At 31.9% G+C, this 25,063-nt stretch overlaps 2 protein-coding genes and 1 long non-coding RNA gene across 5 annotated transcripts; all 3 read right to left on the reverse strand.

Annotated features, from left to right (window-relative positions):
• Positions 1 to 13,999: 13,999 nt before the first annotated feature.
• LOC148772534 (uncharacterized) lies at positions 14,000 to 15,436 on the reverse strand. Its single transcript, XR_016032153.1, has 3 exons — positions 15,322 to 15,436; positions 14,741 to 14,793; positions 14,000 to 14,156 (listed from the first exon to the last, which is right to left on the reverse strand). It is a non-coding gene; the product is annotated as an uncharacterized LOC148772534 (long non-coding RNA).
• A 2,068-nt stretch (positions 15,437 to 17,504) lies between these two features.
• On the reverse strand, positions 17,505 to 18,227 carry LOC148772535 (histone deacetylase-like protein). The gene is made up of 2 exons (XM_088815501.1): positions 18,047 to 18,227; positions 17,505 to 17,972 (listed from the first exon to the last, which is right to left on the reverse strand). The coding sequence occupies exons 1-2, from the start codon at positions 18,139 to 18,141 to the stop codon at positions 17,627 to 17,629; spliced, it is 441 nt and encodes a 146-aa protein (XP_088671627.1). The 5' UTR covers positions 18,142 to 18,227; the 3' UTR covers positions 17,505 to 17,626.
• Positions 18,228 to 21,376: 3,149 nt separating this feature from the next.
• Positions 21,377 to 24,468, reverse strand: LOC105975252 (uncharacterized). Of its 3 annotated transcripts, none has more exons than XM_088815506.1 (6): positions 24,370 to 24,460; positions 22,904 to 24,108; positions 22,667 to 22,762; positions 22,491 to 22,568; positions 21,938 to 22,015; positions 21,377 to 21,829 (listed from the first exon to the last, which is right to left on the reverse strand). In XM_088815506.1, the coding sequence occupies exons 2-6, from the start codon at positions 23,074 to 23,076 to the stop codon at positions 21,529 to 21,531; spliced, it is 726 nt and encodes a 241-aa protein (XP_088671632.1). In that variant the 5' UTR covers positions 23,077 to 24,108; positions 24,370 to 24,460; the 3' UTR covers positions 21,377 to 21,528. The 3 variants fall into 3 exon arrangements, with proteins under 3 accessions (XP_088671632.1, XP_088671639.1, XP_012855882.2); XM_088815513.1 differs by having other exon boundaries at positions 22,845 to 24,108; XM_013000428.2 differs by lacking the exon at positions 22,904 to 24,108 and having other exon boundaries at positions 24,370 to 24,468.
• Positions 24,469 to 25,063: the final 595 nt, after the last annotated feature.

The raw sequence follows: 25,063 nt of genomic DNA on the forward strand, positions 1-25,063 counted from the left end.
CGAAAAATGTTCGTTTTTTTACAAGTGTTCGATCGTTATTGGTATACCAATAAGGAAGATTTAAATCTTTTGGAGTTACTATATATCTTTGTCGGTTTACAATTAAGTAGAAATATAGATTTTTTACATTTTGCGCACGCCATGTATTTTGAACATAATCTTTGAATTGACCAATTACGAAGTATACAGAAATATATAACGGATGATTGGGCGATATGCATTTCGACGTTTGTCAATAAAAATATATAAAAGTAGATTTTGAAATTTAGCATGTTTTTTTTCGCCGTTTTTCAATTAATATCAAAAGTAGTTTTTTAAAATTATCACATGTCATATATCCGAACATAGTGTTTGAAGCAACATTTCGTCGTTTGTCGATTAATAATGATTTTTAGCACATATCTTGGAGTTTTGTTTTCGTCATTTTTCAGTTATTAAGTTGAAAATAGATTGTTAGTTTTGAGCGGACGTCATATGTTCGAACTTCGAACAAAATCTTTGAAGCGATTAATTAGTACTTAATTAATACACCAATTAGTTTTACGACAACTTCGTATCATTTAGTATAATGGATTTTGGTGATACATTGGCCATTTATTTGAATTCATTCGAGTGCATTTGTAGTGCACTATTTGCACAACTAATTTTATTTTTATCCTTATTTGAAAAAAAACAGAATATAGAAAATGAGACAAACAATACATATTCCACTACTCAAAATTGTCTCAATACTTGTTAACACATTATACATTTTTATTATGCATGCTGAGAAAAAAACATTAACAAGACAACCTAATCAAAACAATTTAAGAACATTGGTTTGACCTAATAATTAAATGAAAGAATTTAAACAAAATATTAAATAAATATAAATATAAAAAATAATTATGGAGAATATTATTAAAAAAAATTGGTTGGCTCCCACTTCACTACTAGGACTACTACTAGTTAGTATTCTTCATACCATCTACATCTATCATGTCATGATTTAATTTCCCTTCTTTTTATGACTTGTCTTTAATTTTTCAACTCAGTTTTGATAATTTCTCTGTAGCCAACTTATCTGTGATTTGGTTGGCTGGATTATTTTCAGTGACTGGTGAACACCATTAATATTTATTACTTGTATTCATTATTTATTTATTTATTTATTGATCTTTGCTTTTCAATATTATCTAACAGATCATACTCAATTCATTTTGTTTTCTGTAACTTTTAATATAATGAGTATAGATAAATATTATCTAACAGATAGTGATTCCTTCCAAGATTAAAATGACAATTAGTTAATAGAAAATACTAGAAATATAACATAGATGTAATAATTACTTCCAAGATTATTACATTCAGTGGAGATTTTAATATTATATTTAAGGTTAAATTACGGTCGCCCCTCATATATGGTCAAATTACGAAAATACCCATCATATTTGAATAATTACAATCATCCCTCTTAACTATGAATCTTCTTACACGACAATCCGTGCGGTGTCAAATTTAGTAGAATCTTCTTGATTATAAGAAATATCCTCCAGTTTGTATCCGTTTTTCCCTATTTGAACTCCATTTGCAGCAAGATGATCATAAGATATAGTTTTTTTAGTTTTGTAATTATTAGATTGTGGTGAATGAGAAACTACATTTATGCACAAAACAAGCACAAATTAGAATACATTCCATAAGGTGAGTTGAATTTGACACCATAAAGATAGACGTATAAGAAGATTTATAGTTGAGGGAAATACTGTAATAATCCAAACATTAGGGTATTTTTCGTAATTTACCTTTCTTTAGGGTGTGACTGTAATGTCCTATGTTTAATTATATATAAATAAATAGATGGGGGGTAAGATATAAGTTTCAAAAAATCTAAATAACATTGTAAATTAAAATAACTAACCTTGATATAAAGCTGAATGAGTGGAATCGGTACTACTAATCATTGTGCACGTATTAATAATCATTGAAATAATCATATTAGTTACAAAGGCAAAAGTTTTAAAATGAATTTTGATTTTCTTTTTGCAATTAAAAAGAAAAAGCAAATAAAATAATAATAATAATAAAAAAATGAAAAAAAAAAGTAATAACCAAAGTGTAAAATAGGGGTGGCGGGTAGGGTGGTCTCGGTAATTGGTACGGGAGGGGCATAGTCAAGTAAGCGTCAGTTGTTGTTAAGCTTGGGAATTTTTATGGTCACGTGATCTCATGCCCACGTCACCACTCACGTGTCACCTCCACTTGTCTATTTTTTTTATTTATTTCACCTTCTTTCACTTTTTTTTTCACAGGCCGGGGCCCACTCGAATTTCCTGATTTTCGTGTAAATATAGGAACACGTCAGCGATTTAATTATCCATTTTTAAGTGAAATGACACATTATATATTTATTTATCTGAATATTAATTGCAATAAGGGGTACCCGAAAATTGGTAATTAAAATAAGTTTGAAAATATATAGATCATATATATTTATAGTTTCATCCCTCAAGCTTGTACTGATTTTACATTAGGTCCTCTTATTAAAAAAAAACACGTTTGGTCCTTTATGTAGTCATGTTTCAATAATTTAACATTTTTTGTCGTTTCCATCAATATACTGTTTGCCCGTCAGTTAAAGCAGTGAGAGCACAACTTGATTCCGTTAATACTAACGAAAAATTGATAGAACGGACTAAAGTGTTAAATTTTTGAAACATGAGAACCAAATGTAATTTTGTTAAACACGAGGGACCAAAATGTGAAATTAGTGCAAATTTAAAAGATGCAAAGTTGCAAACTATAATATTCCGTCGAATTCGTCTCATTAATCTTACGTGGTTTGCAAATTATTGCACTCGTACTACGGTTTAATCTCATTCAGTTCACTTCGAGTGACCGTATACTATTAATTTGTCAATTAAAAATAAATCTTGTAACAAGTTAATATAGTTATCGGTGGTGGGAGAATTGTCGTTTATTTGGAAGCGGTGGTGCGTTACAGAGCGGCGGTGGCTGTTTCTTTCTCCTTATGGTGGGGCTGCCGGCGAGTTTATAACTCTCCGACCGCTTCAACTCTGCAACCACCACTACCACTCTCCTTAATTAATTTAATATTAGAAAAGTCACACAAATGCATGTATCGTGCGTACGCATGCATGCAGAGCGGTGGTGGCGGTTTGTTTTTTTCCGACCGGTGTCAAATTCCACTGCCACGACTTTGATCTTACGTTTGCCTTCTCCGTCGTCACACTCTTTCTGCTCAACAGCTGTCTATGCTAATTTAATTTATATATATCAATTTTTATTTTATTTTTTTAATTTTTGGAAATAGCAATTCTTCTGTGCCTTTCTCTTTACTTGTTGCAGGCCAGGCCATAATAACAATGTATATTATATGTATGTTTTATTTTCACTTGATATTTTAGTTTTTTATTTGATCATCAGAACTTAACACTTGTAGATATTACTAAGTGTTTAATGACATATTGAGAGTTTGACAATTTGATTTTAGCCTAATGTGGTGTATATAAGTTTTCCATTGCATAAGGTGCTTATTTATTTATTTAAACTTCTATCTTAAGCTCCAATAATGCATGTAAACTATATAGAATATTATATTTTTTAGGGTTAATTACGGCCATATATCCCTGAGTTAATGTTAAATTGCCAAAAACACCGTTAAGTTTGGGTAATTATAACCATCCCTTTAAATATAAGTCTTCTTGCACGTTCACCCTTACTCGTTTTATGCAAAAATGAAGTTTCTCATTTATCGCAATTTGATATTTACAAGCCAAGAAACACATCTTATAATCATCGTATCTCAAAACGTGGCGTTTGAATGGGATAAAATAAGTACAAACTGGAGATTACACTACGTAATTTAGAAGTTTCTACTAAATCTGAAACAACGAATGTCAACATGTAAGAAGATTCAAAGTTCAGGAAAATGACTGTAGTTACCCAAATATTCGATTTTTTTCATAATTTAACCTTATTTCGTCGGTTCACCGTAATTTTACCCTATTATTTAAGATAAAATTTTTTGAAACATTGTAGTTTCCCTCGTGCAAAAGCATGGGACTGAATCAAAATACTCAATCCGTGCAATAAGATGTGACAATCAACTAGACCAAAATTAATTATAAACCCAATAAAAAAAAAACAAGTGATTGATGATGATCTAATTGAGTTGACGGTGGCTTGTGGTATTGATCATGCAAAAAGGACACGTGTCGAAAACCCTTTTGCTTATTTTTGTTAATTACCATATTTGGTAAAAAAAGAATTGATTGCCGGTTCAAAACCGGTGAAGTTATTGGTAGTGGGTGAATTTGGGGGGTGGGGGTCAATTTTTGTTTTGGGGGCCTGTGAGCCGTTGATGGGTGAAGGGAGTCGCATCGTGCGCAGATTTCAAAATTGATCAAACGGCTGCGCACTGCTATCTGCCAGTAGTACTAATGTTGACCTTTTCTTCACTACTTTTTATCGCTTGCTTTTTTTTTTTTTTTTTTTTTTTTAAAGAAAAAGCAAATTATTTAGTGTTTTATTGAAGAAAAAATTCAATAATTAGGTGATTCCATTTTTTTATAGAAAAAAAAAGTGAATTTCTGGAATATAAATCGAATTTTAAATATAAATATAAATAATATTTTAAAATCAGAACTCAACCAATATATTTGTGCGGCCCTAACCATTTTCTAAAACCATTAATACCTTTAAAATTTACTTATTAATAAAAATATTTTTTTCAAACCAAATTATATTTATGATTGTATATAAAAAAAATTAAACCTGGTCGGAAAAAGTCACTTATGCCGTTCAAAGGGTAATACGAATCAAACAAACCACAAAAAAATATCGTACGACTCAATCGAGCCAGCCAACGAACCACTAATTAAACCAATTGATGATTTTTTTTTTCCTTATATTAATAATTATTTTTAAAAATTGATAAACATTGTGAATCATAGTAGGGACGTGAAGAAAATCTAAGAAGTATATATGATTATATGGTCAAATAAAAATGATGAAAAAGAAACAGAATCTAGGTAGTAGATGCTTTAATTGAGTGTTATGTTCCTCCCCAAAATCATACATACATGTTGGAAATAATTCATACATACAAATTAAATAATTACAAGACAAATAAAGACCGAAAACGCATTTTGTAATTCTGAAATGTAATGATGAAAGCGTGATTGGCATGTGCGATCCCCAAACAACCAGTCCCCACCTTTTATATCACCTAATCTAACTCATCATTCATTAGAATATATCTTTATTATTCCTCCGTTTCTAAGTCATTGTCACTTTTCAATTTTCACAAAGATTAAAAAACTCAATAAATATATCGGTCATTTTAGAAAAATTATATAAAAATGACTAAAACAACCTTTATTATTAAATGATTTATAAGAGAAAATTAATGAATAGAGTTTCATTAATAATGTTAAAACATGAAAAATGCATTTAATGCAGTATTGAAAATCTAAAGCGACAGGTAATATGGAACAAAAATATTTAAAAAAAAAAACAGTTATTGTGGAACAGAGGGAGTATTATTTAACATCATTTAAAAAATATAATATACCCCTCCACAAAATTCTTATATATATAAATACAAATTAAATAGATATAAAACCGGTCGTAACAAGTGACTTAATTGATGGAGTAAAAGATGTTATTTGATTTTATTTAAATTAAACCCCGATTCTTGCTAAACCATGGCTAATCAGTAGTGTGGTTTACATTTCTTGAGAAATTTGGGAGCTATTATACGAGGGATGTTATTCGGTACAATTCGAGTTACTATGGGTATTCTTTTTTTTTTTTTAATTAATAAAAAAAAAGATAATTATATATAATTTCTGTCATGCAATATATGGGGAATGGAAGATGAGTGTTTCTGCAATTCTTTCTTTAATCATTGAAATTGTACTCTATCTTTCTTTTTCTATTTTCTCCAGAGCATTTGGAGTAGCTATAATGTATACTAGCTAGGTAGCAAGCCTAGTCAGATTATAATATCTCAATTTAAAAATATATAAATTTTAATTAATAATATATGAAAAAAATTCATTAGGGAAAGGGTTGCATAATATCTTAGATAAATATCAAAAGCTAGCCAAGTGGTGGTGATGAGTCATGACTCATGCAAACTCGGATTTGTCCTTTCTTGATCACTTGGGATTATTTGAGGATATATATATTTTTTAAAATCTCAGTTCAGATTTGAAGTGTTAAAATCTTAATATATAATGATTTTAAGAAAAATCCAATTTTAGCAGACTTTTGGCATTTTGTGGTTTATGCATGCATGGAGAGAGAGAGAGAGAGAGGGAGAGAGAGAGATTTATGTATAAAGTATACATCGATAGTAGACGATAAAAGCCCAATAATTTGGGCTAGACTTTTATTCATTTGTGTAAAAGTAAATAATTCAAGGGCCCATTTATATCCATTTAGCCTAATTTCAAATTTATTTTAATCCATCTTAAATACATATAAACCGTACCACATAAGATATCTTTGGTTCCACTAATTAAGAAATGAATCTTAATTTCCCTATAATCATAATACCAATTTTGACGTAAAGTTTGCAATCTGAATTTCGTGGAGTTAGATGCTACATCAGATTATTTGCATCAGGTGTATTTATTAAACAGTAAATTTGATTAAATAACTATCCTCTAAGCACACATACACATGAATGTGTGTATGATTATATATAGATCTACAGTTCATTTCCATCCAGTCTAAATAACCAGATGTAACATATATAATATCTCTCCACCGGCGTGTAACTAATTAGTCCCGTGAGATTCAATGGGGGGCCGGCGAGGGTGGCGGCCGCGGGGTGGCGGCGCACGTGACTTTCCAACACCCGACAAGGGTGACGCAGAAAAAGGCAAGGAAGAGGCACATGCAAAACGCGACAATAAAAAACCTACAGCGGCGCTCACACTCTACGGAACCCGGGTTCCCGTTGCGGGTGGGGTCTCTCATAACCTGCGTAGCGATCTCGTTCAATTTGTGAATGTACTTGACCATGATCACACAAAGAGCCAACAGGTTGAGAACTCCGGCCAATAAGGAGAGGACAAACGGAATCCACCCGAACTTGCACTTTAGATCCGACGGCGTGTTGTAAAAGGCCACCAAAATTACGCCTTGGAACACGAAGTAATAGTTCGCTAGCTGAAATGCCTCTTTCTGCAGATGTCGCGCTTCCTCCTTGTCGTGCCGTAATACATCCATTATTTCTATATCTATATCTATATCTCTATAAATTTATATGCATGCAATGTATGTATATGTATATATACATATATAGCTTTAATTTGCCTGTAATAAGGTTAACTATATAGGTCTGCATGCTTTCTATTTATATATATATATATATATATATATATATATATATATATATATATATATATATATATAATCAAAAGTCGTCGCTTAGGCTCTGCATCATGTCCAAATTGGACACATTGACGCACACATATAATATACATGTGCGTCAGTGCCCATTGGTGGCGTCACCGTCACCATAGGGCTAAGGGGGGCCACAACCCCCAATATTTTACAAATTTCTATTAATTTATATATAAATAAAAAGAAATTATGTGCAAGAGTATTAATTAACGGTTTTGCGATGGCCCCTTAGAATCTGTTTAATGCATTTGGCTCCTCCAAACTTAAAATTCTGGATTCGCTGCTGACAACTGATCGTGTTAGTGATCAGTTGCTTCATTTACTATTTCAAAGTCTCTGTTTTTATTTAATTTGCTTACATGTTATCTCCACTCGCAATGTATATATATAATTAATTTTTTAGAAAAAGAAATATTGAAATAAATTTAAGCCAACTAGGTTGTCTCCCATCTATAGTACTATAATTCAAATAACCGTACGTGATATAATTAAATAGATCCCCACTAGTTGAGATTAGTTTGTGATTGAATTGGTAATAAGTCTTCTAAGAACATTTGCTAACTTATTATTTTCCCACCAATCATCATGCTTAATTAATTTATTTTAAAAATATAGCATCACAACATTACTATGCATGTGAAATTTCGTTGACTTTGTATTTAATGAGCACTAGCATACTTTATTTATTTATTTAAGGGTAAATTACAATTACCCCTGAGGTATGGTTAAATTATGAAAACCCCCTCATGTTTGGGTAATTACAATCACCCCCTCAACTATAAACCCAGTTTTAAATTTCGTGGAATTTTCGATATTATATAGATTATTATCACTTTTGTACCCGTTTTATCCCATTCGAACTACACATTTTTAAGTAAGATGATCATAATATGTGATTTTTGGCCTGTATATATATGAGAATGTGGTGCATCAGAAACTGTATTTTTACACAAAACGAGTACAAACTAGAGCACATACCATGAAATCTAGATGATTATGTTGAATTTAACGCCATAAGGGTGGAGGAGTAAGAAAAAAATCATAGTTGAGGGGGTAGATGTAATTATCCAAATAAGAGGCGTTTTTCGTAAATTGACCATACCTTAGGGACTGGTTGTAATTTACCTTTTATTTAATAAATTAGTGTGAAATTCAGTGGTTTATTGTCGGATCGAAAATATTGTATTAATTACATATTTTTCGATCCTACCCGTCTAACAAATATATTGAGTTTCTTAAGATTTGCAGAGGTGAACGATGAAATCAATTTAGTACTGTGTTATTCGATCATCGAAAACATTTTGGTATGAAATTCGATTTACATCGAAAACATTTGTATGCACGTGATTGTATTATATACTAACAAAGGATTACCAAAGTTTTATAAATGTTGATCTTTGTGTAATTTCGCATAAAAATGGAGCGTAAAATCAAGGTTTTAAGGATTTAAAGAACAAGCTAATAAAATTCAATGAAGTGGTTCGACGAAACTCGATTACATAAAATATTTCAGACTAGTGATACATCATATATCCCATCGAACCATCCCAAAAAATACAAAATTACAAAGGAAAAAAAACACATATTTATTCATAACAATTACAAATAATGCCCAAATCCAAGTTCAACGTCAATGGTATCAATAATTACACAAAAATAAAAAATAAAAAATCACGAGATACAAATCCGATAAGTAATATATACATCACGCATTATAATTACAAAACTCGGTGTCTTTGAGATGATTAAATACATTGGTCATTACATACATCATTAGTTTATACATAACTGCCTTTATGCGATTATATATTATCAGATGTATTTGATCGAGTGTAACACCAGATAAGCCAACGTAGTAACCGAATAATGCAGCAATCATCATAAGGAACATTATATGGTATCCGTTGAGTTTTTGAACTCTCCATTGTTTAACTGAAGCAGAAAATTGATCAATGATTGACTTTATTCTGCCACCATTTTCCGGAGCAGAGATTTGGCTGCCGTGATCGAGTTTTTGTTCCTCCCCACTGAAAATGCAGCTCTTCTATTAGTAAATGTCGTAATTCTCGGTTCATGAAAACAAAATAGATACTGAAATTGCATTATTTTCAACTTTACCCTCTATCACTCTTAATTTATTACTTGAGAAACAATTATACCCTCTATTTCAAATAAGAATATCAAAAATAGGAAATGAGTAGAATTAATTTGTAATAAATATATAAATTTCTTTATTTTTTTTTATTTTTTGTATTTTTAATACGACGAGGTGCCAACCTAAAAAATAAAATTAATTAGGGTTAATTACGAAAAGTTCCTGAACTTAGGAGGCTAAATTATAAAAAATACTCCACCTATCTTTTATCATATTACTTTCCCTATTTTATTGTGGGGTATTAACCAAGCTTCTGTACTATTAACACCTACAAAAATGTCGATTCTACATTGTAGATGTGAAACAGACTGAAGGTAGCTAGCTATGCACATATATTTAAAAAGGTTGTTTATGTATTCTACGATACATGGTCCGTATAAGCAAAATCCAGGAATTAAGTGCAGTGACATTCTAATCAGTGTAAGATAGAAACAAACATTAGGGCATTTTAGTACTTAAGATTATGCTGGAGTTTATTACCTCGTTGTCACAAGTGGGGAATTTTCAGTGGTTACTATACTCTCATTTGCTAATACGAAATGTCTCTCATGACCGTTGACATGTGTAGCTTCTCTGTAACCATAGTAGTAAAACAATATTAATATACATCAAAATATATACAAAATAATTTACTAATTATAAAAAAAGAAATAATAATAAACAAGAATTTCAAAGCACTGAAGTCTTTATTATATTTCTAATGTAGAATCGACTTTTTGGGGAATATTCCTCGAAATCAAGAAGATTTGGAAAACTATGACACTGTAACAGAATCAATGTAAGATGGAAAAAAAAATATTAGGGTGTTTAAGTAATTATAATTATGCGGGAGTTTAGTACCTCATTGCCTCAAGTTGGGAATCTTCAGTGATTACTATACTGTCATGTGCTAATACGGAAGGTCCCTCATCACTGTGGACATGTGTAGCCTCTCTATAACCATAGTACTAAATTAATATTAATATGTACCAAAATATAAACAAAATAATTTACTAATTATAAAAAAAAAAATTAATAATAAACAGGAATTTCAAAGCACTGAAGTTTTTATTATATTTATAATCTAGAATCGACATATTCTGGGGAATGTTCCTCGAAATTAAAAAGATTTGGCGAAGTATCACACTCTAAAAAAATTAGTGTAAGATGAAAACAAACATTAGGGTGTTTAAGTAATTACGATTATGCGGGAGTTTATTACCTCGCTGCCTCGAGTTGTGAATTTTCAGTGGTTACTATACAGTCATATGCAAACTTGAAAGGTCTCTCATCACCATTGACATGTGTAGCCTCTCTATAACCATAATAGTAAAATAATATTAGTATACATAAAAATATATATAAAATAATTTACAAATTATAAACAAAATTAATAATAAACAAGAATTTCAAAGCAATGAAGTCTTTATTATAATTCTAATGTAGAATCGATATTTTTTGGGGAATATTCCTCGAAATAAAAAAGATTTGGCAAACTATCACACTGTAACAAAATTAGTGTAAGATGAAAACAAACATTAGAGTGTTTGAGTAATTACGATTATGCGGGAGTTTATTACCTCATTGCCTCAAGTTGAGAATCTTCAGTGGTTACTATACTGTCATTTGTTAATACAGAGGGTCCCTCGTCACCGTTGACATGTGCAGTTTCTCTGTAACCATAGTACTAAGTTAATATCAATATACATCAAAATATATACAAAATAATTTACTAATTATAAAAAAAAATTAATAATAAACAAGAATTTCAAAGCAATGAAGTCTTTATTATATTTCTAACGTAGAATCGACATTTTTTGGGGAATATTCCTTGAAATCAAAAGGATTTGGCGAACTATCACACTGTAACAAAATTAGTGTAAGATGAAAACAAACATTAGCTAGGGTGTTTAAGTAATTACGATTTTGCGGGAGTTTATTACCTCGTTGCCTCAAGTTGAGAATTTTCAGTGGTTACTATACTGTCATTTGCTAATACAGAGGGTCCCTCGTCACCGTTGACATGTGCAGTATCTCTGTAACCATAGTACTAAGTTAATATTAATATACATCAAAATAAATACTAAATAATTTACTAATTATAAAAAAAATTAATAATAAACAAGAATTTTAAAGCAATGAAGTCTTTATTAAATTTCTAACATAGAATCCACATTTTTTGGGGAATATTCCTCGAAATCAAAAAGATTTGGCGAACTATCACACTGTAACAAAATTAGTGTAAGATGAAAACAAACATTAGGGTGTTTACGTAATTACGATTATGCGGGAGTTTATTACCTCGTTGCCTCAAGTTGAGAATCTTCAGTGGTTTCTATTCTGTCATTTGCTAATACAAAAGATCCCTTGTCACCGTTGACATGTGCAGTCTCTCTGTAACCATAGTACTAAGTTAATATTAATATACATCAAAATATATACAAAATAATTTACTAATTATAAAAAAAATTAATAATAAACAAGAATTTCAAAACAAGTATTTATATTATTGTTAACTAATAATATCAGTCCTCTTTTGTAATATTAATTTTTTTTTTATTTGAGATGTCAACCTAAAAAAATTAAAATAATTAGGGTGAATTACAAAAAACCCCCGAAGTTTGTTTCCGTCTTACAACGACTATTTTATGGTGTGATTTTTAACAAAATCTTTTTTGTTCTAGGTCCTCGAAATATATTGATTCTACCCTTGCAACCATGAAATGGTTGTAGGTATGCATGCACATATGCTTTTATATATATATATATATATATATATATATATATATATATATATATATATATATATATATATATATATATATATATATATATATATATATATATATATATATATATAAGCGCAACAAATCAAAACGACATTTAAATTTAGACGAAGGAAGTAGTATTTAAGAATGGATGTTAGGTAGTTGTAATATCAAAGTCGTCTGATAAAAAATTCTGATAAAAAAATCCAGGAAGTGTTTAGTTATATTGTAATGTGATGTTGAAGAAAATGAGGTTATCGTAGAAGGTATACAAGGACCACCTACGACTAAGAAACAATACTTAAGGGTATAATCGACATTTTTGGGGAATATTCCTCAAAATCAAAAAGATTTTGTGAAAAATCATATCATAAAAGAGTAAGTGTAAGCCGAAAACAAACATTAGGAGAATTTTAGTAATTACGTACAAATACGCGGGAATTATTACCTCGGTGCCTCAAGTTGGGAATCTTCAATGGGTACTTGTATGCTGGCATTTGCTACTTTGACTCTGTAAATCATATCAATATACATCAAAATATATACAAAATAATTTACTAATTATCAAAAAAGTTAGTAATAAACAGGATTTTCAAAGCACTTAAGTTTTATTTTATTTCTAATGTGATATGAGGTGCCAACCTAAAAAATGAAAACCCCCGAAGTTTGTTTCCGTGTTACAACGACCATGTTATGGTCCTCGAAAAATATCGATTATACTCTGGATTGAAGGTAGCCATGCACATGTGTTTGAGAAAGTGCTATTGTGATATTGAAGAAAATGAGGTACGTTATTGTAAAAAGTATACCAATTGTAACCTACATTAAGGGCTCGTGTGGTTGTCAAGATAAGATTAGTCAAGATAAGTAATTATTTTATCGAACGCGAGGACGTTCATACAAAAAATCTCCCATTGCTGAAAATCTAACTTTATTTCAAGAAGCAATTATGAAATATTGAAGAATTGCTAACTATTACCAGCCCTGAATGTGATAACTGAAAGAACAATATTCTGAGCAATTGTAAATGAATTCACCAAAATAAATTAACATTAATTAGTACTTCTTCTTTGTTAATTACATAACAAAACCAAAATAAATTACTTAATTTATAAATTAAACGCCGCCAAAAAAAAAAAAAGAAAAGGATTTCGTTTATTGGAATTACCTCAACTCTGGTGGGAGGGCTATTTCGTCGATATCAAATATGGGTCCCTTTATATCCAATACGTTTTTTCTCGGAAAAATCCCGAAGCTGTTAACAATTAATGCTCAAGTTTAATTAGTATCAAACTAATAAATGATTAAACTATTATATCGAAATATTTATTTAGAGACAATATGTAATATATATCCATCATCTTCGGTACATATATAGTACATACACATGTATCCGAATTCAACAAGCAAAATTCATTAATAGATTGTAGTATAAAGTTGGTGACCGTAGTTCGTAATTAATTCGTCGTACATATATATACATATATATACTTGGCGTGTTAAATTGCTCGATTAAAATTAGATAAGTAGTAGCTAGTGTTAACGTTACCCGAAACGACGCACGCAGTTCTTAAAATAACCCTTCTTCTCCTCAATTCGTTGCACCAAAAGAACGTTCTCTTCTTGCATGTAGATGAATAAGATGCTCATGGAATATAAAATATCGGTTGATTTTATAGTGAACTCAGATTCGTAGCCGTCGATGTCAATCCGAAACACCGAGTCGAAAGAGGCGTGCTTTTCGCCGCAGCTCTGGATAAACGAGTGCCGGACTCCCTTGTGATTGTTTGGGCGCAGAGTCTTTCTTGCCCATGGTATGCAACTCAGTCTCTCACCTGCCCCAACGAGGACGATCGTGAAACCGGTCAGGTTAAACAGCGTTGTTGTCAGAAACCACGAAATCATTAGGGTTTTTTTTTTTTAGAAGTCTTGCTTATGATCGAAGGAAAGTGCTGCTATTGGCAAGAACCAAAACGAGGCTTCACATTCCGTGTCCTTTAAGTGTAAATACTAAAATATTAATTAAATTGAAATATAATTATTTAAAATATATATATAATTATATAAAAAAAAAAAAAGAAAAACCTAACGCGGAGACATAGTCTATCATTAATGAGAAAAATCAGAAATATGACCAATTCTTGATTTAGTTGCAAATAAACTTTTTTTTTTTAACAATATTACATCTTAATTTAGTGGCAAACAAAATTAAATTATATATCAATTCAGAGTAGAATTAAAATTAATATAACAGGTGTCTTTCAACTAATGGAATCCGATTTCTTTCTTATAACGGAGCGTCCCTTCATAATTTAAACTCCTTCATTTTCTCTTCTTTTTGAATCAATAATACCCTATTTTTACGGTCCAAGAATATTATAATTTGGGATAAATTGATTACCGTAAAAAAAAAAACCACCGGAAAATGTCTCGATTTTGTTGGATGACTGCCGGAGGTTCACCGGGAAGAGCCTGCAGAAATAATTTGGAAATACTATGAAGTTCGTCTCGGGTTAGAGTTCGACTGGTAAAAAAAATGATAAAATATGTAAAAAAAAAAAAAGATAAATCGCATGTTCGATTCGACAAAAAGCTAGTTCTAGCTCAACTCGGTTGCGTAACAAATCACGGTCAAACGTACAACTTTGAAAGCTCGATAAAAGTTCAATAAGTTTGAATACAAACTCGTTCAAACTCAGAATTTGGATTATATTTATGTTCCCTTTAACGAACTAATTAGTGACGAACAATTTGAACCCAACCTTTCAACGAGACCCGTTAGCCAACTTTTCGGTCGACAGAATAAACAACAGATCTCAACAATAGGGTCCACTGTAAAAGTCAATGTAAAGTCAATGGATGCCCGGAACGCCGGCCCCCAACATTTTTTTCGATGTCGGAATAAGCTGTGTTACTATTTTGGACTTATAATACGTACTAATTAATTGTGCGATATATAATCTCAACTATAAACACGAATAAATTTATATATAAACATACCGTACGCTCGCCAAATGATCTCATAAAGACGAGGAAGATGTCGAAACTTTTCCGAGCAATTCTTGATTATTTTCTTTTTTTTTTCCGATCGAGGGAAGCAATGCTCGAAAGTTATAAACTATGTAACACTTGAATTCTCATCTTCAATCGGAAAACTTTCTTCGTTTATAACGACCTTGAACAACATTAGCCTCGACAAACGACAACGTCACGCAAACAAAGATTTAGGGTTCCCTTCCGGCCCGATATGTATATGTTGGAGTTTCGACAAACCACGGCACTCATACGTTCACTAATTTCGCGAATACTCGCAGTAATAAACTGATCAACGGCATGCATCGCACCAATCTTCTTCAGCTTTCGACGTCGATTTTTCGGGGTTGCAGCTGCAAAAAGGCCCTATATATATAACTTATTTTAACAACTTTTTTTGTCGGCTAATAGCTTAAATTTTGTGACTGTGTCACAAAGGAAGAAAAGCTGGTGCATCGTGGTGGAGAAGCCATGTCTTAATGGCCGTTGAACTTTACAAAGAGACGTACGTACGTGAACACGTCGCAGCAATATTTTTGTCCATTATATTTACATGTCGCTATTATTTTTTATTTTTTTATTTTTTTATTTTTTTTAAGAGACAAGTGGCTATTATTTAGTGGAATGGTTTATACATTAGTTTCATATTAAACAGAGATTTTGAATAATAACGAGGTGTAACTTCAGCCCATCACCGACGGTAAATAACCAGGTGTAACGTCTAATTTCTAGTAACTTGAGTCGCACCATTTGGAATCATTTAGGAGTAAATCAAATCCAATTATATAATTTATCCAAAAAAACAAATCCAACTTAGTTGAGTTATAATCGGATTTGAAATTAAAAAAAAAATTATTTTTTTGTTTATCATTTAAAAAATTATATGAACAACTTAAATTGGTTATTTTCAAACTAAACACATAAATAAACCCCCAATAAACCCCCATACTTGCCCCTTGAGCCTCCAACTTTTTTTTTTAATTTAACCAAAAAAAATTTTACAGTCCAAAATATGTTTATTAACCAAAAAAATATATTTGCAACATAAATTGACGTATACTTCCCAATATTTAATTTAAATTATATTTATTGTAAATTAAAATGACCTCTCCAACCATAGCATTATTTCCTATATTTATTAATATCTGTCTTTTTTGAAGAATTTTTTTTGGTCAATATTATCTGTCACTTTACAATTCTAATGTTGCATCGATTGTTTATTTTTAAATTTTACCCTTATTAACTCTATAGCACTCTTTCTGTATTAATTAATAAACAAGGGTATTTTGGTCTATCAATATTTATTTTCCTAAAATAAAGACATATTTATTGAGATTTAGAAAGGGAGGGAGTATTTTATTGTGGACTCAAGACTTATTAGTTATTACATTGTCAACGCCCGCCATTATACTCTTAATTAAGATATAACATCAATCACGTATTACTAATTAATTATGATTATACTGATCAAATTTATCTACAAATGGGACTTCGTCCACGTCCTCACACGATCATAATATTTAATTTCTAATTTAATACATGTTACCAAGCGTAATTTTGACATCTCTTATTGAAGTTGGCCGTCGGAAGTGGAATGTCGTGGTGGCCTAAAGGTGCCGGCGGTGGAATACCGGCGGCGAATTTGTGAATAAACATATTTGTCAATTTGTAGTGGGCCCGAAATTATTTATGGGCCCGAAATTCAATATTCAATGGCCCATAAATATTTTAAAGCACAGGGCCCATATACTTCATGGTCTTTTGTACACGTGTATAGTTTTGAACACCCTTTCCCTTTTTTTTTTCTTTTTTTTTTCTTTTCTTTTTAATTCAGTTTGCAAATGTAATGTTTATTGTACTGCATGTACTGCAAATTCACAACTCACAAGTACACTAATAATTTGGGATGGATCTTCCAAAAAAGAAAAGAAAAAGGTAATATACATATACTATTAGTATGATTATGTATTTATTATAATATGTAATTAAATAAAATTAGAAGACCACAAATTTAAATTTTTGTTTCTTATTTTGGAACAAGGTTTTTTGTTCAATTTAGGAGATTATGAATTCCGATTTTTTCTGAAGGAATGAAATTGGAATTAGTTTTTTACTTTATTAAAAAATTGAATTTAATTGCTTACCAATTGTTTTTACTTTAATTCAAATATAAAACTTTTAATAACACACACTGTACAGTATACTTTCATAAAATATGGTACAAGTAAATTACAATTTCCAGCATATACAATTAATTGCCAAAGTGCAAACTTCACAAACTGAAACAACTCCTATCGCCAGATTCCGCCACCGCCTTCACCGGCGGCGCCGCCGCCGGGAATCCAGTCGCCTCCCACCTCCGCCGCGCAGACGGCCGCGGCAGATTCTCTGGCACGACCGTCTCCAGCGAGTTCAGCCGCCACGGCTGGCAAGCTCTTTTGTCGCTCCACCTCGGGATCCTGATGATCACCGTCGCCGCCGCCGATTGAACATCCACCGCCGCCGCCATCGCACTTTCCCGATCACCTACCACCGCGAAATCGCCCGATTCGAGTCCGATTACGGCGCACGTTAGCCCCAACAAACACCGATTCTTCCATGACCGTTCCTTTTTAGCACTGCCACCAAAAATCAACCAAAAATTAAACATTTTTTCAAAAGCAATTTTAAAGTTAATTAGTACACAACTCACCATGAAAATTCTGCAACTTTTGGAATTGGGGAAGAAACCGAGGTAGAAGGAGGAGGAGGAGAGAGATTGAGGGAACAACACGCTGAAATAGCCATTATTTTTTATTTATTTATTTTTCCTTTTTTTCCCCCAAATTTATTGTAGATATTTTTATTTTGTGTATACAGTAAAATTGAAGGAATTTAGTAGTGTATATATATAGTGGGATATTTATTTATTCAATTGGAAAAGAGAAAATATATTATTTATTAATTAATTAATTTATATATACGGTCAGTTTATGGTGGCTCTACGAATTTTGTCTGTATTTGAGAGATTATCTTTTTCTTCTTTTGCTTGCCGTCTTGAATTATACTTGTACACGTGTGTACAGTACACGTGGCGGTGGCTTTTGCCGATCCACTCGGTATTATTTTTTGATTTTAGTTTAAAAAAATATATTATTATAGGTTGATCACATTTTTATTGGTCCTCATTCACTACTTAAGAAATTTGCTAAATAATTATTTGTTTCTTTATAGGGGTATTTGCCAATTCGATGTTTCACGGGGTGGTATTTGCAATTAACTCGATTTCTTAATATAAAGTATTTTGTTGCTTGCGAAATGAAGCAATAGAGGGGATTGTTTGACTAGTCTAAAAATTCATTTTTCCGGTCTCTTTCTATCAACTTCCGCCTACTTTTCAAATTTCCATATTTTCCTTTAGCGTAAAATACGGTCACATTTGAAATAAAGTCGAATTACGAAAAAGTTCTCATATTTAGGTAATTACAATTATCTCCCAATTATGAATTATTTTACATATTCACCTTATGGACTCAAATTTAATAGAATCTTCTAAATTATGTGGAATATTCTTCTGTTTGTACTTGTTTGGTGCAAAAATGCAGTTTCTGATGCACAACAATCTCATATTTACAAATCAAGAGACACATCTTATGATCATCTCTTGTTTCAAAATATGAAGCTTGAATGGGGTAAAACGTGTACAAACTGAAGAGTATTCCATATAATATAGAAGATTCCACTAAATTTGACAGGACAAGGATAGATATGTAAGAAAATACATAGTTTGGAGGTGGTTGTAATTAGTCAAATACTAGGGGGTTTTCGTAATTTTCACTTTTATTTATTTGCTTTTCATTGTTTGATAAGATTCTTTTTCCTTCCCACCTAACCCAGCACACTTACTTCCAATGAATTGGGGCGAAACCACAGCCAACAACTTCTTTCTTTCACATTAGAGAATGCCACGTAAACATATAATTCGTAATTGATAATTACATTAAACTATTAATTTTTTATTTATTTATATCAGATCTTATTTATTAACTAAAAGTCAAATGTATTATAACCCGACCCAATTGTAAAGTACATACATGCTTCTGAAGTACTGTAGAGTTGGGCCTGATGATTATTATTTATATTGTTGGGCTTTTTGGCGTTTGATTTAATAGAAAAATAAAAATGTAAGAGAGTAACAAAAAAATCAATTTGTTTAATTAAAACAATAATATTTCACTTCAATAAAAATTAAACTTAAAATTAAAAAAAAAAAAAAATTAAAATACACTCGCATGAAAGTAATTAATACGAATATACGATCCACACTTTGAAAATATGGTACTCAAATTTCAAGTGGTGGCCGGAGAGGGTGGCGCCGCCGCAGCACTAGCACCCATGGCACCGCCGCCGCAAGTAATCATCCAGCACCCAATCAACGTAATGACAAAAAACACACCGAAAAGACACATTACACCAACAACGTAGAAACTCCTCCAGTGCCTATCGCATTTCACCACAATCGAATCCCCACCACCACCACCCGCCGCCGCCGCCACCGCCACCGCCGCGGCGGCGGCGGTGGTGTCACTTCTGCTACTACTACCGCGAGTGGCGCTTTTATCAATAGCGTCCAAGGTGGACTTATACTTGAACGCAATCCTGGTTAGGGCGCAGAGGTTGAGGAAACCGGCGATAAACGAGAGCGCGAACGGAATCCACCGGTACACGCATTTGAAATTCGACGGGGTATTGTAAAAGGCGGTGAAGATTACGCCTTGAAATACGAAGTAGTAGTTTGCCAGCTGTGAAGCCTCCTTCTCCAGGTGGCGTATTTGGTCCCGCCTCTCCTTGTTGGTTTCTCCATTCCCCGTCGCCGCCGGAATAAGATTCCGGCCGGCCTCCTCGTCTCCGGCCGGCAGCCCTCGTGACATTATTATATATAGCTTTAATAAGTGATTAATGATTATCGATGGATTAGTGCTGCTAATTAATTAGATTGGATTAGTGTACTCTTAATTATAATCACTTTGCATATAGTATTATGAGTATGTAATTTATGTTCACCATTTATATATATAATTCGGGTAACGCGTAGGTGCACTGAATATAGTGTATCTATAACATTTGATAATTGCGAATGATTGATTTGTTGCTTCTTTGTACGAGTGATCGTAATTAATTATTTTAAAACGCGCTGATAATTTTTAATATTTATGTATATATGTATATTTTGGTTGGTTCTCTTACCATTTCCAAGTCTTCGGCTCCTTGTTAATTTTTTTTTTTGGTTAATATATCTCTAATTACTAATTTCAAACGACATAATATTTTTGAACATATATGACTTTTGAAACAAATATAATTCTACAATGAATATTGGGAATAAGTTATTTTGAGGCAAAAATAATATTTAATTTGTAATATGCTAAAGAATAATTGGAAAATTGTGTGTACCCTTGGTACTTAATTAATGGGACTATATATGTGGAATATTTAAGCTAATGTTTGTAATAAAACGAAATTTGGTATTAAGTTGATATTATTTGGGAAAATAAGCAATATATTTTCGATATTTAATTTAAAAAAAAAGTTTGGTGAAGAGTGCACATCAATATTAATTGCCAATTTTGAAAAAAAAACATAACATAACTAAAGTATAGATATTTCGGACACGCAAATAACGTAGATCAAGTCCATGAAATCGACTTATTCATGGACCGGACCGAGTCATTATTTCTCAATCGACTTATTCACACACACACACACACACACACACACACACACACACACACACACACACACACACACACACACACACACACACACACACACACACACACACACACACACAGAGAGAGAGTCATTAAATCTTAATTATTGTGTGTGTGTGTTTTTCTTTTTAATTTTCCATCAAGTATAAAATTTAAAGCATAAAGCATATATAATGGACTTGTATTATAATTTATACCGCATGCAAAAGAACCGGGTAAGGATTGGATCCGGCCCGTTCAGACCAACCCGGCCCGTGCGTAAGCATGTTCTAAATCCCAAACAGCCAAACATCAAATATACATACAAAATATATTAATTACAACAATATATTGTCACGCACAAAAGCATTAATACAAACGTACAAATTAACTTGATCGAAGATCCAAATATATACACACACATCACGAAATTCAGCATGATTAATTATAGACGTAAAAAGAAACGCAGATATACGGAAAAAGAAAACGCCACCACGAAGAGGAATACGTAAACGAATCCGTCTAACTGCCTTCGATGCGCCGCCGAGGGTGCATGGTAGTAAGATGGTACTTTTTTCTGGTTCCGCTCCGCCGCAGCTGCACGGTAATTAGTGGTGTTGGTTGTTTTCACTGCCGCCGCTGCGACGCGGCGGCGGCTCCGCCTCCTCACTCTCTCTTGCTCGGGCGGAGATGTGGCTGCGGCGCTCGAGCTCCGGTGGTTCCTCCTTGGTGGAGATGCAGCCTGTCTAATAGATTAAAAATTCAAAAACAGAAAAAAAAATTGATTCTTGTTTAATTTTCCCCTGAGTTTATTAATTTTAATTTTTACTTAGAAATACATAACAAATAGTTACCTCAGTGGGGGTATATTGGTAATATTCTCGTCTCTTAGTACCAATGGCGCCACTATGTTGGGTACATCTTCAATCTTTCTGCAACCAACATATACAAGTAAAAAGATATGCAAGAATATTGATTTGTGTATAAAAAAATTAATTTTTTTTATTAATATATAATAAATGATTCTTGTTTAATTAATTTTCCCCTGAGTTTACTCTATTTATTTTAATTTATACTTATTAATAATTTAATACATTTAAAACTAGAAGTTAATAGCATGGGACCCCTGTATAATTTTGAATTGCCGAAAAACCCCTTATATTAAAACAATTAGCAAATATCCCCCTATGTTGTGTTTTATACAGCTTATCGTCCCCTTATAATTTGATACATTTAGCACTTGACTTAGAGATTAGGCATCACGAAAAGCTGCTAGCGGATTTTTTTGACTTTGACTAACTTTGATAGAGGGATCCCTTGCTAATTTTTTTTAACAAGAGGGTCTTTTTCGGCAATTAAAAATTACACAGGGAGAATTCTTGCAAGAAAACCCTAAAAAATAGTTACCTTAGTGGTATATTGGTAATATTCTCGTCTCTTAGTACCAATGGCGCCACTATGTTGTGTGCATCTTCAATCTGATCTCTGCAACCAATATATATAATTATATATGTAAAATTATGCAAAATATTGATCTGTGTATAATTTTTTTTTATTCATTTATAATAATTTTATTTTTTTACCTCAAATTTTTATTCCATCGTGGATCGGCAAGTGCAATTACGACGAAGGGCCTCCCGTTCCATATAACGTTCCTCGGAACAATACGATCGATACCCCTATATAATAAATATAAGAATATAATATCAACGGTACAATTATCTAATATATTGCATCAAAATAATAATTAATTCACATTACATTTTTTTTTATAATAATCTCCATCACCAAAAAAAAAAAAGAGGAGAGAGAAAGACAACTTGAGACGAAGGAAGCTATCGATACGCTTCTCCCCACTCCCTCGCATCACAAGAACATCAAACCCTAATTGTGGTTTTCGTTCGTAGTCGAAAACAATCTTCGTGCAATATAGTAAGTGATTCGGATGTAGGTACATGCCGGTGAAATCGTTACCGATCAGAACCCGGATCATCTAGTTGTTGGACCCACGCTCTGTGCAGCACTTGACGATCCGGGACGGATCGATGCTCTGGGTCCCGCCCGGAGCCAGACTTTTGAGCGGACAATTATACCCTTCGTGTACCTCAAAGTCAAACCGGTGATCGGTTCGGTTATCCAGTTGAGTTGTGAGGGCGAATATCGACATATGTTATTGCAGTGATCGCAATCAACCAAATTATGCGAAACGATTTTTGGACAGAATTACGGAACTCCATATAGTAATTAACTCGAGAGAAAAGTCGATAACGGAGATTATAATCTCATGATCGATTGTTATATATGGAATATATAAATATATATGTATAATCTGAGATTTGAAACTGGAAATTGTATAACATATAACACAGAAATGGTTTTAATTTGGTTAGGTGAAATTACTGTGCATGGACTATATATATATATACATATATATTTATATAACTAGGGTTTGTAGAATATTCGTATATTATACTCTGATTTAATTAATTGAGATAGATGTACAGGTTAGATGGACGTGGCAAAGAGATATCAACTATTGACTTAGTACATTAACATATCTTAGCGGTGAAGAAATGGTAATTAATTAATTAATTAATTAATTAATTATAACAATTATGTGGATAAAATTTCTTGACCTCTTCTCTACACAAACCTATCACTAATTTGTATTCTTAGGTCTTGTTTGGACCACGTTGGAAAGATTAGTTACGGTTAACTATATAATTGTAGTTTGTTTGATGCTCGGTAAATCTAATAACTTTTCGACTCGAAAATATTATGTTATCATGTTTTATTATAATTTACATTTTAGAACATCTTGGGATCTGAAGGAAATAATTGTGTTTTCGTTAGAATATTATTTAATCTTATGTTGGTTAATTATATCTTAACAATTCCAAACGATACATTGCTTTCTTATAAATGTTATAATCCCAAAAAAAAATCCAACAATACGCGTTCAGGGTTATCGCGGATTCGGCGACTCGAAGCTACGGCAAAATCACGATCCCAAAAAAAAAAGCTACTGCAAAATCATATAAATGAATTTTTAATATTTTTTAGATCAAGAAATTTAAATCATATATATGAATGATATTTACTCAATAGTCAATAATATAATTGGAATGATATAATTATATATGAACAATGTAATTCAAAAAAAGGGCTTTTGACGTTAGTTAATTAGCTCAGGAAAGTTGTATTAGTAGCATGAAATTACATAAATAACCCTTCAAGTTTGATAATATTATACAAAAGACCCAAAACTCAGTTATAACGAATATACCTCCTTCGGCAATACCAGATTCCGGCGGCAAAAAGCCCCCTCCCCATTCGCGCGCTTTCTCCTCCATGTCACTACTAAAATTCCACGTAGCTGCAAAACGTCTTGAATGTAGCAATGTGTGGTGTATATATAGATACTACAGAGACCGCGTTTGCTGACCAATCAAAAAAAAGTCAACGGTTGGATTGACATGGACCAATATTTAGGAAACGGTCAATTTGATTTATTAGTATTTTTATTATTTAAAATGATAGCGACAATTGAATTGATATGTTTCTCCAAGCAAAGAGAGTTGAATAATTCAGCTAACGCGTGCAAGCATGACTCTTGCATTTTTTATTACATAATATATGATCAATCAGTTATCTGCTTGTTTCTATTAAGTCGAGAATGTCCACGTCATCAATGTAATTTAATAATAATAATAATAATAATATAATTGCCGACTGAATATTATATTAGAAGGTAAACTGTTGACTATATTTGTTGGGCCATAATACAATAAGCCCAATTCTTTGATGGATCAAATTAAACTTGGTGTCTAACTCGAAATTATTCAAGGTGATAAATTTAGCCCACATGATTAAAGTTATAAATTATCTAAGCTGTTCATAAAGTCTATACGGGTATGTTTGGTTAAACTTATTTTAAACAATTCGTAAGTTTTTATATCTAATAAATTGTTTTACGAATA

The sequence above is a fragment of the Erythranthe guttata genome, chromosome 1 (genome assembly GCF_056151865.1).
Source record: "Erythranthe guttata isolate IM_541 chromosome 1, IM_541, whole genome shotgun sequence".
Classification (NCBI taxonomy): Eukaryota; Viridiplantae; Streptophyta; class Magnoliopsida; order Lamiales; family Phrymaceae; genus Erythranthe; species Erythranthe guttata.

Coding starts and splice junctions, on each gene's coding strand:
- LOC148772535 (XM_088815501.1), bottom strand. CDS start 18,141: ATGGCTATTTCAGCGTGTTGTTCCCTCAATCTCTCTCCTCCTCCTCCT. Junction 17,973..18,046: donor AAAGTTGCAGAATTTTCATG/GTGAGTTGTGTA, acceptor TTTTGGTGGCAG/TGCTAAAAAGGAACGGTCAT.
- LOC105975252 (XM_088815506.1), bottom strand. CDS start 23,076: ATGATCCGGGTTCTGATCGGTAACGATTTCACCGGCATGTACCTACAT. Junction 22,763..22,903: donor GATAGCTTCCTTCGTCTCAA/GTTGTCTTTCTC, acceptor TTTATTATATAG/GGGTATCGATCGTATTGTTC. Junction 21,830..21,937: donor ACCAATATACCCCCACTGAG/GTAACTATTTGT, acceptor TTAATCTATTAG/ACAGGCTGCATCTCCACCAA.